This window comes from Gorilla gorilla, chromosome 23, assembly GCF_029281585.2.
Source record: "Gorilla gorilla gorilla isolate KB3781 chromosome 23, NHGRI_mGorGor1-v2.1_pri, whole genome shotgun sequence".
Classification (NCBI taxonomy): Eukaryota; Metazoa; Chordata; class Mammalia; order Primates; family Hominidae; genus Gorilla; species Gorilla gorilla.
Genome location: NC_086018.1, coordinates 30520691 through 30536020, shown reverse-complemented (window position 1 = coordinate 30536020; position 15330 = coordinate 30520691). Strand labels below are relative to the sequence as shown.

General features: G+C 46.0%; 1 protein-coding gene across 8 annotated transcripts in view; it reads left to right on the top strand.

Annotated features, from left to right (window-relative positions):
• The window catches only part of SYN3 (synapsin III), a 553389-nt gene extending 540170 nt beyond the window's left edge, over positions 1-13219 (top strand). For all 8 annotated transcript variants that reach the window (XM_031005415.3, XM_019018272.4, XM_019018273.4 and 5 more), the window contains exons 13-14: positions 1375-1666; positions 5889-13219. In XM_031005415.3, coding sequence (XP_030861275.1) covers positions 1375-1666; positions 5889-6021 — 425 coding nt within the window. In that variant the 3' untranslated portion in view covers positions 6022-13219. The remainder of the gene's footprint in view (positions 1-1374; positions 1667-5888) is intronic.
• Positions 13220-15330: the final 2111 nt, after the last annotated feature.

Below are 15330 nucleotides of genomic sequence, written 5' to 3'. Positions count from 1 at the left end.
CCTGACACCCAGAATTTGAGGGTTAGGAGAGTGCACCTTGATTGTTGGGGGCCTTGGAATTCTACTCAAAGTCATTTCTGGGTGGCTACAACATCCCCAAGCTTAGATGCCTCTTGGCTTGCTTGTGGACGGTGAGAGGGAGAAACCAAGATTCTCTCTGAGCTTTCTGTGGCTCCTCTTCCAACTGGGAAACCTTAATAAGACTCGGTCTCCACCTCTATGTGGTGAGAAGAATGGTATCTTCCCTACTGACCTCTCTAGGTCAAGTGATGTGTTGCTTTTGAAAGTTCTTGGAAAAGTTTAGAGAGCAACTCAAAAAGTAAGAGTTAATTCTTGTCGTTGTTTCCAAAGAAATACATCTTCAGTGTGGAAAATACCTGTGAGAAAAAAAAAAGAGAGAGAATTAAAATCCTTCATAATCTCACCACTTTTGTAATGATTATTTAGTGTCTCATTACTCAACGTAGGATAAGCTGGGAACCCATTAGAAATGCAGAATCGCAGATCCTGCCTATATTAGTTTTCTCAGGCTGCCTTGATAACAAAATGCCATAGACTAGGGGGGCCTTAAACAACAGACATTTTTTTTCACAGTTCTGGAGGCTGCAGGTACAAGATCAAGGTGCTAGCAGGGTTGGTTTCTGGTACAGCTTCTCTCCTTGGCCTGCAGATGGCAGCCTTCTTTGTGTATCCTCGTGTGTCCTTTCCTCTGTGCCCGGGTACGTGACACTCCTGATATTTCTTTCTCCTCTTATAAGGACACCAGGCCTATCAGATTAGGGCCCCACCGTATCACCTCATTTAACTTTAATTACCTCTTTAAAGATCCTATCTCCAAATAGAATTACATTGAGGTTTAGGGTTAAGGTTTCAACACATGAATTGGGACAGGGTGAACACAATTCAGTCCGTAACGCAGCCTGAGACTCACTCTATCAGAATCTTTATTTTGACCAGATCCCCAATGATTCATATGCACATTAAAGTCTGAGGCACACTGGTTTTAGTGTACAATCTTCCAGTCTTGCTTTTTTATATATGTCTTTACATATGTGCCAAAATAAAACCATAAGTACTGTATTCTAAGCTATTTTGTTCAGCAGTGTAATATTTAGCATATGTTATCAACAGTATCCTATGTCATTTAGTATTACTCAGCCACATCCTATGTGATGACCACAGCATATTCCATTATACAGACGTATCTTAATGTTCCTAATTACTTCCTTATGGTTAGGTATTTATACGGTTTTCAGTTTTTCACCGTTATAAGAAACACTGTAATGAACATCCTTGAAGCAACATTATTTGTATACAGCCATATCTATCCTAAGAAAAAAATTGAACTGAATCTTTTTTTTTCTGGCCCCTTAGGAGGCCCTCGCCAAGCTCAGTCTCCTCAGCCCCAGAGATCTGGAAGCCCCTCCCAACAGAGGCTCTCCCCACAAGGCCAGCAGCCCCTGAGCCCCCAGTCCGGATCTCCACAGCAGCAAAGGTCACCAGGCTCTCCGCAGCTATCCCGGGCATCCAGTGGCAGCTCCCCAAACCAGGCCTCCAAGCCAGGTGCCACCCTCACCTCACAGCCCCGGCCCCCTGTGCAGGGCCGTAGTACCTCCCAGCAGGGTGAAGAGTCCAAGAAGCCAGCACCACCCCATCCGCATCTCAAGTAAGTGCTTTGGGAATTGGAAAAGGTATAGGATAGAGCTGGGGTGTGGGCAGAGCTTGGCTGATTCAGGGTTAGGGACTTGGAGACAAAGGAAGACCCAACGAGGCCTTGCCTAGACTTCAAATAGGTAAAAACAGGACTAGAGGACAGAATTTGCTGGGGAGGCCCAACAAGGTGAGAGTATAGATTAGACACCACCGTGACCCTCCGTGTATACACATACCAGCTATTTACCAGCTATTGTTTGCTGCGTAACAAACCACCCCAAAACTTAGTGGCTGAAGAAAACAATCATTTTCTTTGTTCATAATTTTTTGGTTCAGCTGTTTGTTCTGAGTTTAGCTCAGCTGGGAGGTTCTTCTGCTGGTGTCTCCTATACAGTTACAGAATAAAACATAGGATACCCAGTTAGATTCACATTTCAGATAAAAAACAGATGATTGTGAGTATAATTATGCCCCAAACATTGCATGGAATATACTTACACTAAAAAAAAGTCTTAGCTTTTTATCTGAAATGCACATTTATCTACACATTTTTATTCGCTAAATCTGGCAACCCTACTTTCCTGGGATCACTCATACGACTGCAGTCATCTGGCAGCTTCACTGAGGCTGGATGGTCCAAGAAGGCCTCACACACACATCTGGTTGTTGGTGCTGGCTGTCAGCTGGGCCTCTTTCTCTCCATGGGGTCTCATCCTCCCCAAGGCTAAGCAGAGCTTTCTCACATGGTAGAACTGCTTTTAAAAAGGGAGAAAGTACAAGCTGCAAGACCTCTTGAGGCCCAGCCTTGGGAGTTATGAAATGTTATTTTATCACACGCTTTTAGTCAAAGCAAGTCACAGGGCCAAACCCACATTCAAGAGGTAGGAAATAAATTTTTGGTAGGAGGAGCCATGAAGTCACATCTCAAAAGGGCAGGCTACAGGGACAAGAGGAATCATTGCAATCATTTTTGTAAGCCATCCATCACAATACACATATACATCCTGTTTCCTCTCAGGCCCATCTCTTGGTTTGTCCTAAAGAGAGGTCCCAAGTAACTGATCTTCGGAAAGCTCTACCTTCTTTCAAGGCCAAATGTTGATCATCACAGTTCACAGCTAACAGCTATTGTCCACTTACTATGTGCCAAGCACTTTACTTACTTGGGTTTTTTCTAAGTTCTCACAAGCTTAGGAGTTAATAACTATTTCTTATCCCCATTGTACAGACGAGTAAGCAAAGAAAGATTAAATAACTTGCCAAAGTTTCCAGTTAATAACTAGAAGAGCTGGGATTAAACCCACGACATCCAGTCCAGGGATCATGCTAACAACTATTCTTTTGAATAGGTAATATATTCACATAGTTCAAAGATCTAAAAGATCTCAGGCCAGGTGTGGTGGCTCATGCCTGTAATCCCAACACTTTGGGAGGCCAAGGTGGGTGGATCACCTGAGGTCAGGGGTTTGAGACCAGCCTGGCCAACATGGGGAAACCCCATCTCTACTAAAAATACAAAAATTAGCTGGGTGTGGTGGTGCACGCCTGTAGTCCCAGCTACTCAGGAGGCTGAGGCAGGAGAATCGCTTGAACCTGGGAGGCTGAGGTTGCAGTGAGCTGAGATCACGCCACTGCACTCCAGCCTGGGCAACAAAGTGAGACTCCATCTCAATAAATAAATAAATAAATAAATAAATAAAGATATCAAAGATGTATGTTGAAAAGCCTCGTTCCCGCCCCATTCTCATCCAATGCTTTGATGCCCCCATCCCCAGAAATGACTTTTGTTAGTTCCTATGTGTCCTTTCAGTGCTTCCTTATGCAAATAAAAAATATTTGCATAAATAAATAATAAAAATGTTCAGATCCTCACCCTCATTTTCTTACACACACAGGAGTATTCACTATCAACACCATTCTGCTCACTGCTTTTCATGTTTAATAATAAATCCTGGGCTGGATGTGGTGGCTCATGCCTGTAATCCCAACACTTTGGGAGGTGGAGGGAGGCGGACCACGAGGTCAGGAGATCGAGACCATCCTGGCTAACACGGTGAAACCCCGTCTCTCCTAAAAATACAAAAAATTAGCCAGGCGTGGCGGCGTGCGCCTGTAGTCCCAGCTGCTGGGGAGGCTGAGGCAAGAGAATGGCGTGAATCCAGGAGGCGGAGCTTGTAGTGAGCTGAGATCATGCCACTGCACTCCAGCCTGGGTAACAGAGCAAGACTCCGTCTCGAAAAAAAATCCTGGAGCACCGAGTTCCTTGGATTTTTATTTTTTATGGCTGTATAGTATTCCACTGTACCATTGTACTATAATTTATCTAACTAATCCACCACAAATAGAAACTTGGTTTGATCTTACAAATAATGTTGCAATTAATAAATCTGAACATATACTTTCATAGCTCCAAGACTCACTCTAGAGGAAATAACCTGACATGATATTGTTGGATCAAAGGATAAATGTATTTTTAGTTTGACAGACACTAGCAAATGGCCCTCCTGGCAATATAGAATAGCAGTTGACAGCACAGACTCTAGAGTCAGACTGCCTGGGTTCAAATCCTAGCTCCACCACTTAAAAACTACACAACCTCAGATAAGTTGCCTAACTTCGCCGTGCTTCAATTTCCTCACATGCAGAACGGGGACAATAACCGCACGGGGTTATTATAAGGATTGCAATGAGTTTATGCACAGTTGGTGCTTAGAATGCTGCTGCCACTCCAGAGGCTTATCTGCATACAGCCTGTCACCACATAAGGAGATCAGCCAACTAATCACAGGACAGACAAGGGCTCTAGGCCTTAAACCAGGTTTGGTCACTGACCTTACAGTGTTCTAGCTAAAAACACATAAATTTCCTGACTTACTGCTTTAAAGAACTTGGTTCAATTCAAGTCAGCAGGTATTTACTGAATTTACCTCCTCTGAGCCTTGTTCTAGATAAGACTCTCTGAGGGGTAATAAGCAAGGAGTAAAAGACAGTCCCTGCGTTGAAGTCCCCAGTTTTTGTTTTGTTTTGTTTTGTTGTTGTTTTTTTTGAGACGGAGTCTCGCTGTCGCCCAGGCTGGAGTGCAGTGGCGCCACCTCGGCTCACTGCAAGCTCCACCTCACGGGTTCATGCCATTCTCCTGCCTCAGCCTCCCGCGTAGCTGGGACTACAGGTGCATGCCACCTCACCCGGCTAATTTTTTGTATTTTTAGTAGAGACGGGGTTTCACCATGTTAGCCAGGATGGTCTCGATCTCCTGACCTCGTGGTCCGCCTGCCTCAGCCTCCCAAAGTGCTGGGATTACAGGCATGAGCCACTGCGCCCAGCACAGTGTGGTGCAGTTTTTAATGTGATGACAGCATCACATGCAGAGCTCTTCAACTTTTGACACATTTACATAATCTCCTCCTATGTCTGTTGCCTCCCCTCCTATGACTGAGCCTCCCGAAGCAGGGCCTGAATCATATTCATCTTACACCCCTGTCCCCTAGCACAGGGGAAGTGCTCAGCAAGCAGTTGCTACAGGCTGGCATTTGGGAAGCACTCAGAATGGCATCTGCCATTCAAAAAGTTGGCACTAAAAGAATTCCAAAAGCGGGTGGGGGACAGAATTGGCCATAAAGACATTGGAGAAGAGATGGGAATTGAAGTCCAGAATGTCAGAGCTGGAAGACGCCTGAGGGTCAGCAGGACAAACCCTTCGCTCTACAGATGAGGCAAAGGAAGCCCTGAGAAGGTAAGTTCCTTGCCCAAGGCCACAGACATTAAAGAGCAGAGAAGGTTCTAGAATACAGGCCTCCTGATACCTAAACGAGTGCTGGAAATAACTATAACCTGATGTTGATACAGCACATTGCAGTTTACAAAGTGGGTTTGTACCCATAGGCAGGAGAGCAGCCAAGCTACTCTCCAGCAATGCCTGCTGCCTCAACAGTCTGGTATAATGGAAAGAATGTGGCCTCTGGGTGCTCCCCCATTACTTGCTGTGAGGATCTGAGCAAGTTACTTGACTCTGTGAACCCCTATTTCTGAACCTAAGAAATGGGGAAAATAACCACCTTGCAAATTATGTGTGTAATGTACCTAACATCATGTAAGCATTGGAATGCCTGGTTTCTGGTCTTCATAACCTTATGGTGATTGGGGTAGCCCATCTGGCTTACAGGCAAGCCCCCAAGACCCATTTCTTTGATAGTCTTCGCCTTGTCTTCCTCAACCCCCTTGCCTTTCTGTTTCAGCAAATCTCAGTCCCTGACTAACAGCCTCAGCACATCCGACACCTCCCAGCGTGGGACCCCAAGTGAAGACGAGGCCAAGGCCGAAACCATCCGCAACCTGAGGAAGTCTTTTGCCAGCCTGTTCTCTGACTAACGCCATCCAGGCTGGGAGGGGAAGAGTGCTCTGCTACACTCGTCCCCCTCCTGCCTCATCTTCCTTCTCAGCCTTGGTTCCTGATGGGAACAGAATGGAGGGCCTGAGAACATACTTTCTAAATGCCTTTGACCCAGGAACCGATTATCTATATTTGTTCCCATTTTCCTTTACCGTGACATTCCAGCATTGTCTGACTGAGAGGTGGGCCTTTGAGAGCCTCCAGGTTCCTCAAAACAGGCCTGAGCGATGGGCATCACACCCTCTGCCTACCCACATGCCTGCTTCCCTGCCAGATAACCAAGTGAGATGTCTGCGAGTGGCTAGTTTTCACATTCTTACTAGTGTCTGGCTCACCTTTGGGCAAAGGCCCCCTCTAGGCCTTGCCCCACCTCCATCAAATGCAGACACTGTAGTCAGACCTCAGCAATATAGGAGGCAATAATCTTTTAACAGTGTTTTGCAAACAAAAAGAGAAAATCCCAGCCAGGGGAACTCACCACCTGCCCACGCTAGTTCCATACACGCTCAAGACCCGCCCTTAAACCAGGAAGGCAAAGGCCCCCATCACACTCGGCCACTAGTGGGGTCCTGAGGCCAAGAAAGAAACCAGACCCTGTATGACAAGTGGGGTCTTTCAGAACACAACAGAAACAGGGGGGCCCTTGTAATGCCACTCATACTCAGAGCATTATTCTTATCTGGACAGCCAAGGGCAGATCACAGGTTATTGTAGGAATAAAGACTAGTTTACAAAGGAGAAAGAGGCCCTGGACTTCCCAAGGAAAGGGTCAGGTTAGGGCTCCTGTACCCATTCTGTTCCACCACTGTTTGATCTCTCTGGCCTCCCACCAGGAATGCCGTTTCCTTTTTATGGATCTGTTGGGAACCAGAGAGAATCAGCAGATCAATGACATAGGATCCAAAGTGCAATGATAGTCACTTCTAGTTTGGCATTTCACAAACTCTGTACAGCAAGGTATTGGTAGGTTACTCAATTTCAAAAGGGCCCCATGGTCAAATATGTCTAGGAACCACTGTTTGTATTTCTTTTTTGGAGATGCATTGTATATAATATATGTCAAAGGCTTTCGGAATTCCTGCAGGAAAGAAATCAGCTTTGTTAAATCCAGACTGATTTGACTCAATAAGTTAGTTGCAGAGCTGGAAAAAGTAGTCTAACTCCCTTCCCAGTGCTCTTTCCCCTATACCAGTCTGCCTCTCATGCTTAGATAGCGTTCAGCGGTGATCCAAATCACCAATCACCTGGTGCTGGAAACGTTGTAGGTGCCAGAAGCAGCCTCCTGGCCCCAAAGAGAGCCCAAGATATTAGAACATAGCCATGTTAGCCCCTTGCCTCCCACTTCGAAACCTGAGATATGTCTTCCTTTTGCTGTCCACAGGGAAGGGAGAGAGGGAGGTAAAAATGGAAGTGGCTTTGGCCTGGAGCAGCTTCTAGTTATGCCCAAGCAATGTAGATTGTTTGGTAATCAGCCGAGATCCATCCAGGTTCCCAGGAGCATAAAAGCAATCATCTCCTTTTTGGTCCTTCAAAACCAAACTGGAGTGGTGACGTCAGGGCCAGAGACCCTCTCCTTCTGTGGGCATTGGATCACTTAGAACTCTCAACCTCAGAAAAGCCTGCCTTCAAGCTGGCTTTTGACAGGCTATTGGCTGGAGACTGGGTCAGTATCGAAAGTGCTAGCTGTGCACCTGGCTGCCAGAAAGCCACTTGGCCTTTAGGACGGTCCTCTTCACATTGCCCTCTTCCCTCACTCATGATCAAGTCTGGATTTAAGAGCAAGAGACCCCAGGATAATTCAGAAGTCCTCTCTCTCCTCCTGTTCAAGACTCTTGGTCTGGGATTCAATAATAAGTAGCAGACCTGACATAAGAAAGATCAGATAGGTCCAATTGCCAGTGACTATTGGGAGCCATAATTTGGCAGCTGGAGACTGGTAGGCTCAGGTCTGATTAACACTGGCTAGGATCAGTGGCAAATAAAATAGCCATTGTGTGAGGTGAGAGGTGAAGAGGTGAAGGCCTGGTACTCTTTCTAGTGCCCAAAAAGCCCACCACCCTTACTCTGTCTCCGTGCTCGGCTGAGTTCCATGTTATAGGACAGTCCCTGCATGTCTGGCATGTCTGGAGCCCACTCTGCCCAGTAACACATGTCCCTTCTTTTTGTTCAGCCTGTGCAATGCAACAGAACTAGGCTGGCCAGGAGCTGGCAGAATCCTATCCAGAGGCAGCTGAGATGATGCAGTGGGCAGTCAGACACATGAAGCTGCTGCTTTGCAGGCATCACTGTCAACACATTCTTCTAGACCCCCAAGGTGGGTGGAGGTGGGGGTCCTGGGGTCAATATCCCACAGTCATGCTTGGGGGAGGTCAGGTGATGGCAAGGAATAGATCAGACCATTTATAATCCGGTAGAACTTTGCTTCATCCTCCTGCTGCTGCTCACTTAATTCTTTCACCACTCCCTTGGAATTTCCGAAGAAAGCCAAGTGGGGCATAGGGAAAAGAGACAGGAGGTGAAATTCAAAATATCAGATGCGGGTACCTTTTAAAGCTATTCTGTTAAAAGAAATCTAACAGAAGAGAGTATAAATATTGATTAACGTAAGGTTTGATGATTAGCCAGTGATTCTAGGAGTCCCATTACTTACACACACACACACACACACACACACACACACGCCTGGATAATAACTTGGAATTGACAAATGCACATCCTAAAATCCTGTCACCTCGCTATGAGTTCATTGTTCTCTGAAAACCGGCTTCAAGAGGAGAATGGCTTCCCCACTTGCCCCCAAGAAGATACGGATCACTAGTATAAGTCACACGATGAAAGAACCAGAATACCAGCCTCTCAGACTGGAAGGTTCCTGGGCCCTTCCCCCTTCTTTCCTGACAAGGGCAGGTGAGGTTCCCCCATTAGAAGGATCTGGGGCACTGCTTATAAGAGCAGCCTATTACAAGATTCAAGCACAGAGAGCTATAGGAGTTGAAGTTTCGTTTCTTCCACTTAAAAAAATATATATCCACCCTCCTTCCTCAGGGGTAGAACTTTCAAATATTAATAAATAATGCTGTGCGACATCCTGAATAAACGGGTAAGAGAAAACTTGTAGGGCAGGGTGTAACCATGAGGTCCTCAAGTTTCAGGAGATCAAGAACACAGGAAACCCCTGTGGCAATCGTCCCTCTTCAACAATCTCACCCAGTTTTCACTTAGTAATAAAAGACAGCTCAAAACATACAACTGAATGGTCATAGGCTGGACAAAGTTTCTCAACCTGTGGGCCACGGCCATGGGCAGAGCTAGTTACAAAGGCAGATGAAGCTTCATGTCAGACTAAAGGAGTCCAAATTTCTGGTCACAGGACCCAGAAGCTGCATCTTTGTCAATCTCACCACTTTGAATGCACTTTGGTGTGAGACCAGCAACCCTGAGCTGGGCTCCGTGGAAAAGCCACTGCATGAGAAACAGTACTGCTATGGGTGTGCTACAGTCTCCAACGCAGCTACGAACCCACTCCTTTAGTGAGTGAAACTAGTGGCCCCGTGAACAATGACCACAGGGCCTAAATCCTCCCATATTCCTATATTCTGTCCTTTGGCCTCAGACACACCTCAGCATCCAAAGGATATCTCCCAGATACTCCAGTATCTGTGTACAACAGCAGCAGAAGCTCCTTCCAAGCTCCAAATCAGGCCAGGCATCCTGATTTTTATAACCATACTCATATATCCAGATCCATGACATAACACTAGTTTATAGCCAACATATTTACATAATTTCCCCACTGGGGCCAGGCGCAGTGGCTCACATCAGTAATCCCAGCACTTTGGGAGGCCAAGGTGGGCGGATGACTAGGTCAGGAGATCGAGACCATCCTGGCTAACACGGTGAAACCCCATCTCTACTAAAAATATAAAAAATTAGCCAGGCGTGATGGTGGGCACCTGTAGTCCCAGCTACTAGGGAGGCTGAGGCAGGAGAATGGCGTGAACCCAGGAGGCGGACCTTGCAGTAAGCTGAGATCACGCCACTGCACTCCAGTCTGGGCAACAGAGCGAGATTCTGTCTCAAAATAATAATAATAGTAATAATAATAATAATAATACTTTCCCCATTGGTCTGTGTATGAACATAGGAATCAAGGACACATAGGCCTCATGGCGACCCTAAAACAGTCTGTTTTGTCACATAGGCTAGTACGTGTTCCTTCCAAAAATGTAACCTTTAATAATTGTGACATTTTGAAATGGGAAAGGGCAAAAAGGAGGGAGAGGGGAGTCACGCTGTATAGACTCTAAAATGTTATGTTTGTTGTTTTTTTTGCTTTGTTTCAAAACTTTGAGCCAGAGAGAGGCTAGCATTTTCCCTCCAAGCTGACTCGGGGAAGCTGAAACACAACAAAGACCTATTTGATTTGTGCACAATGAACAGGGATTTAAAAACGCAGCCTTAGCGGACAGCTCTACCAGCCACAGAAAAGTTCTTCCAGATCTTCCTCCCGTCAGCGTGATAAAATGGTACTGTACTCTGGTTAAATGTAAAATCAGCTTCCAGGAACAGTGGCATATCCTTTCTCTTCCATCAGTTCCCTAGATTCTCTTCATTACTACATTCTCTAGCCTAACATTCCGTCCCTGCTGAATTAACTAATATTCAGATACATTCAAGATAGAACTGACACTCAGTTCTATCTTTCCAAAATTTAAGGGGATGATAGGTCTTCACTCACATGGTAACAAACACAGCAGCAAACCCCATAAAACTGAACATCAACTGCCTTCTGGAAGTTCTTATCTGGCAAGCTAGTGCAGGTATCTTGTGCATGGGTCAAGAGAGTGAAGCTCAGAGCACATTGCTTGGCACCCAGCAGGTAGGTGTTCAGGACATGTTTTAGCTCAGCCCTCCTAGAAAACTATGAAATAAAATCCAAACAAAAGTATTAAGATTGAAGTAAAAAGATGTTTTTCTAAGAGTATCAATATGTGGAAGTCACTTGCCCAGGAATAGAATCAAACAAACCGAAACCCAGTAAAATGAGATAGAGAAAACAAGCGGAAGAAAATCAATGGCAGGTTTTCAACCTCAAAAAGACCTCTTCCAAACTGAATCTGAAGAGGAATGGGAGGAGGCAGAATGAGAACATGAGACCGCTCCTTGGGGCCCCTTTCATGCGCATCCATGTGAAGAGACCACTAAACAGGCTTTGTGTGAGCAACATGGCTGTTTATTTCACCTGGGTGCAGGCCGGATGAGTCCGAAAAGAGAGTCAGCAAAGGGAGTAGGGATGGGGCCGTTTTATAGGATTTGGGAAGGTAATGGAAAATTACAGTGAAAGGGGGTTGTTCTCTGGTGGGCAGGGGCAGGGGTCACAAGGTGCTCAGTGGCGGAGCTTCTGAGCCAGGAGAAGGAAATTCACAGGGTTAATCACTCAGTTAAGGTGGGGCAGGAACAAATCACAATGGTGGAATGTCATCAGTTAAGGCGGGGCAGGGCCTTTTCACTTCTTTTGTGATTCTTCAGTTACTTCAGGCCATCTGGGCATATACGTGCAAGTCACAGGGGATGCGATGGCTTGGCTTGGGCTCAGAGGCCTGACATTCCTGCCTTCTTATATTAATAAGAAAAATAAAACAAAGTAGTGTTGAAGTGTTGGGGCGGCGAAAATTTTTGGGGGGTGGTATGGAGAGAGAATGGGCGATGTTTCTCAGGGCTGCTTCAAGCGGGATTAGGGGCGGTGTGGGAACCTAGAGTGGGAGAGATTAAGCTGAAAGGAGATCTTGTGGTAAGGGGTGATATTGTGGGGTTGTTAGAAGAAACATTTGTCGTATAGAATGATTGGTGATGGCCTGGATACGGTTTTGTATGAATTGAAAAACTAAATGGAATAAGAAGGAGAAAAACAGGTATAAAAGTTCTAAGAATTGGGAGGACCTAGGACATCTGATTAGAGAGTGCCTAAGGAGGTTCAGCATAGTCCTGCCAGCAAAGATTATTTATTTACTTCAAGAGTTAAGAGTGGCAGTTTGGGGATAGCATGAGGAGATATCAGCTGTGATGGCTTGGAGAAACAGTGTAAACTGGCAGGGAGCAGGGCATGTATTAGTTGAGAATGGAGAATAGGAGTATGACTAGACAGAAAATAGTAGGGATGACAAGTTTTTTTGGGGGCACAGTCTAAGTTGGTCCGGTGTCTGGAATGAGACTTGGGGCCTAATAAAAAGGAGCATCTATACAGGAGCTTAAATGGGCTGTACCCTGTAGCATTCTGAGGACAGGCCTGAATTCTGAGAAGCGAAAGTGATAAAAGTATTGTCCAGTCCTTTTTAAGTTGGTGGCTGAGCTTGGTGAGTTGTGTTTTTAAAAGACCTTTAGTCCGTTCTACTTTTCTTGAAGACAGAGGACCATAAGGGATATAAAGATTTCACTGAATACTAAGAGCCTAAAAAACTAATTGGCTGATTTGACTAATAAAGGCTGGTCTGCTGTCAGACTGTATAGAGGTGGGAAGGCCAAACTGAGGAATTATGTCTGACAGAACGGAAGAAATGACTGTGGTGGCCTTCTCAGACCCTGTAGGAAAGGCCTTTACTTATTCAGTGAAAGTGTCTATTTAGACTAAGAGGTATTTTAGTTATCTGACTCGGGCCATGTTGAGTAAAGCTAATTTGCCAGTCCTGGGTGGGGGCAAATCCTCGAGCTTGATGTGTAGGGAAGGGAGGGGGCCTGAATAATCCCTGAGCAGTAGTAGAATAGCAGATGGAACACTGAGAAGTTATTTCCTTGAGGATAGATTTCCACGATGGAAAGGAAATGAGAGGTTCTGAGAGGCGGGCTAGTGGCTTGTACTATAGCATAGCCTGCCTTTGCTGGTATGTGGCGATTAGGCCTGGTGGAACTGCCATCAATAAATCAAGCGTGATCAGGGTGAGGAACAGGAAAGAAGGAAATATGGGGAAATGGGGTGAATGTCAGGTGGATCAGAGAGATACAGTCATGGGGGTCAGGTGTGGTATCAGGAATAATGTGGGAGGCCAGATTGAAGTCCGGGCCAGGAACAATGGTAATTGTGGGACTTAACAAAGAGTGAGTACAGCTGAAGGAGCCGGGGAGCAGAAAGTATATGCGTCAGGTATGAGGAAGAAAATAGATTTTGGGAGTTATGAGAAATGTAGAGAGTGAGTTGAGCATAGTTTGTGATTTTTAGGGCCTCTAAAAGTATTAAAGCAGTGGCAGCCACTGCACGCAGACATGAGGGCTAGGCTAAAACAGTAAGGTCAAGTTGTTTGGACAGAAAGGCTACAGGGTGCAGTCCTGGCTCTTGTGTAAGAATTCTGACCGCACTAACCATGCCTAGGAAAGAAATGAGTTGTTTTGTAAGGGATTGAGGTTTGGGAGATTAATCGGACACGATCAGCAGGGAAAGCACGTGTGTTTTTATGAGAATTATGCCAAGATAGGTAACAGATGAGGATGAAATTTGGGCTTGACTGAAGTAATGGGGGCTGTCTATGAAGTCTTGCAGCAGTACAGCCTAGGTAATTTGCTGAGCCTAATGGGTGTCAGGGTCAGTCTAAGTGAAAGCAAAGAGAGGCTGGGACGAGGGGTGCAGGGGAATAGTGAAAAAAGCATCTTTAAGATCAAGCATGGAATAGTGAGTTGTGGAGGGAGGTATTGAGGATAGGAGAGTATATGGGTTGGGCACCACAGGGTGGATAGGCAAAACAATTTGGTTGTTAAGGCACAGATCCTGAACTATCTTGTAAGGCTTGTCTGGTTTTAGGACAGGTAAAATGGGGGAATTGTAAGGAGAGTTTATAGGCTTTAAAAGGCCATGCTGTAGCAGGCGAGTGATAACAGGCTTTAATCCTTTTAAAGCGTGCTGCGGGATGGGATATTGGCATTGAGTGGGGTAAGGGTGATTAGGTTTTAATGAGATAGATGGTAAGGGGTGCATGATCAGTCGCCAAGGAGGGAGTAGAGTTATCTTATACTTGTGGGTTAAGGTGGGGGGATACAAGAGGAGGACGCAAAGGAGGCTTTGGATTGGGAAGAAGGGCGGCAATGAGATATAGCTGTAGTCCAGGAATAGTCAGGGAAGCAGATAATTTAGTTAAAAGTGTCTCAGCCTAATAAGGGAACTGGCAGGTGGGGATAAGTAAAAAGGAGTGCTTAAAAGAGTATTGTCTAAGTTGGCACCAGAGTTGGGGAGTTTTAGGAGGTTTAGAAGCCTGGCCGTCAATACCCACAATAGTTATGGAGGCAAGGGAAACAGGCCCTTGAAAAGAAGGTAATGTGGAGTGGGTAGCCTCCGTATTGATTAAGAAGGGACAGACTTACCCTCCACCGTGACAGTTACCTAAAGCTCGGCGTCCGTGATGGTCTACGGGGCTTCTGAGGCAATCAGGCAGCATCAGTCTTCAGCCAGTAAGCCAAGAAGGAGTCAGAGAGCCTTGGGCCAGAGTTCCAGGGGCTCTGGGAGTGGCTGCCAGGTGAGTTGAACAGTCCGATTTTCAGTGGGGTCCCACACAGATGGGACGCGGCTTAGGAGGAATCCCGGGCTGCGGGCATTCCTTGGCCCAGTGGCCAGATTTCCGGCACGTGTAGCAAGCTCCTGGGGGAGGAGGTTCTGGAGGAATGCCTGGTTGCTACGGTTCAGGCGTTTGGAAGTTCTTGTGTGCTGGAGATGTGACTGGCGATTGTCTCACAGTGGAGGGAAGGAATTGCAACTTTTTTCTATTATTGTACACCTTGAAGGTGAGGTTAATTAAGTCCTGTTGTGGGGTTTGAGAGCCAGATTCCAATTTTTGGAGTTTTATTTAATGTTGGGAGCAGATTGGGTAATAAAATGTATATTGAGAGTAAGATGGCCTTTTGACCTTTTAGGGTCTAGGGCTGTAAAGCGTCTCAGGGTTGCTGCCAAACAAGCCATGAACTGGGCTGGGTTTTTATATTTGATGAAAAAGAGCCTAAACGCTATCTGATTTGGGATAAAGAAAAAGGAGCATTAACCTTGACTATGTCTTTAGCTCCAGCCACCTTTTTAAGAGTAAATTGCTGGGCAGGTGGGGGAGGGCTAGTCACAGAACGAAACTGTAAGCCGGACCAGGTGTGAGGGGAGGCGATAAAAAGATTATAGGGTGGAGGAGCGGAGGCTGAGGAAGAATTGGGACCTAGCTTGGCCTGGCAAGGAGGGGAGAGGTCAGATGCGTCTGTAGAAAAGGAAGATTAGAAAGACTCAGCGACGCTTGGGGTTGGGACTGAGGGGACAGGCGGGAGAT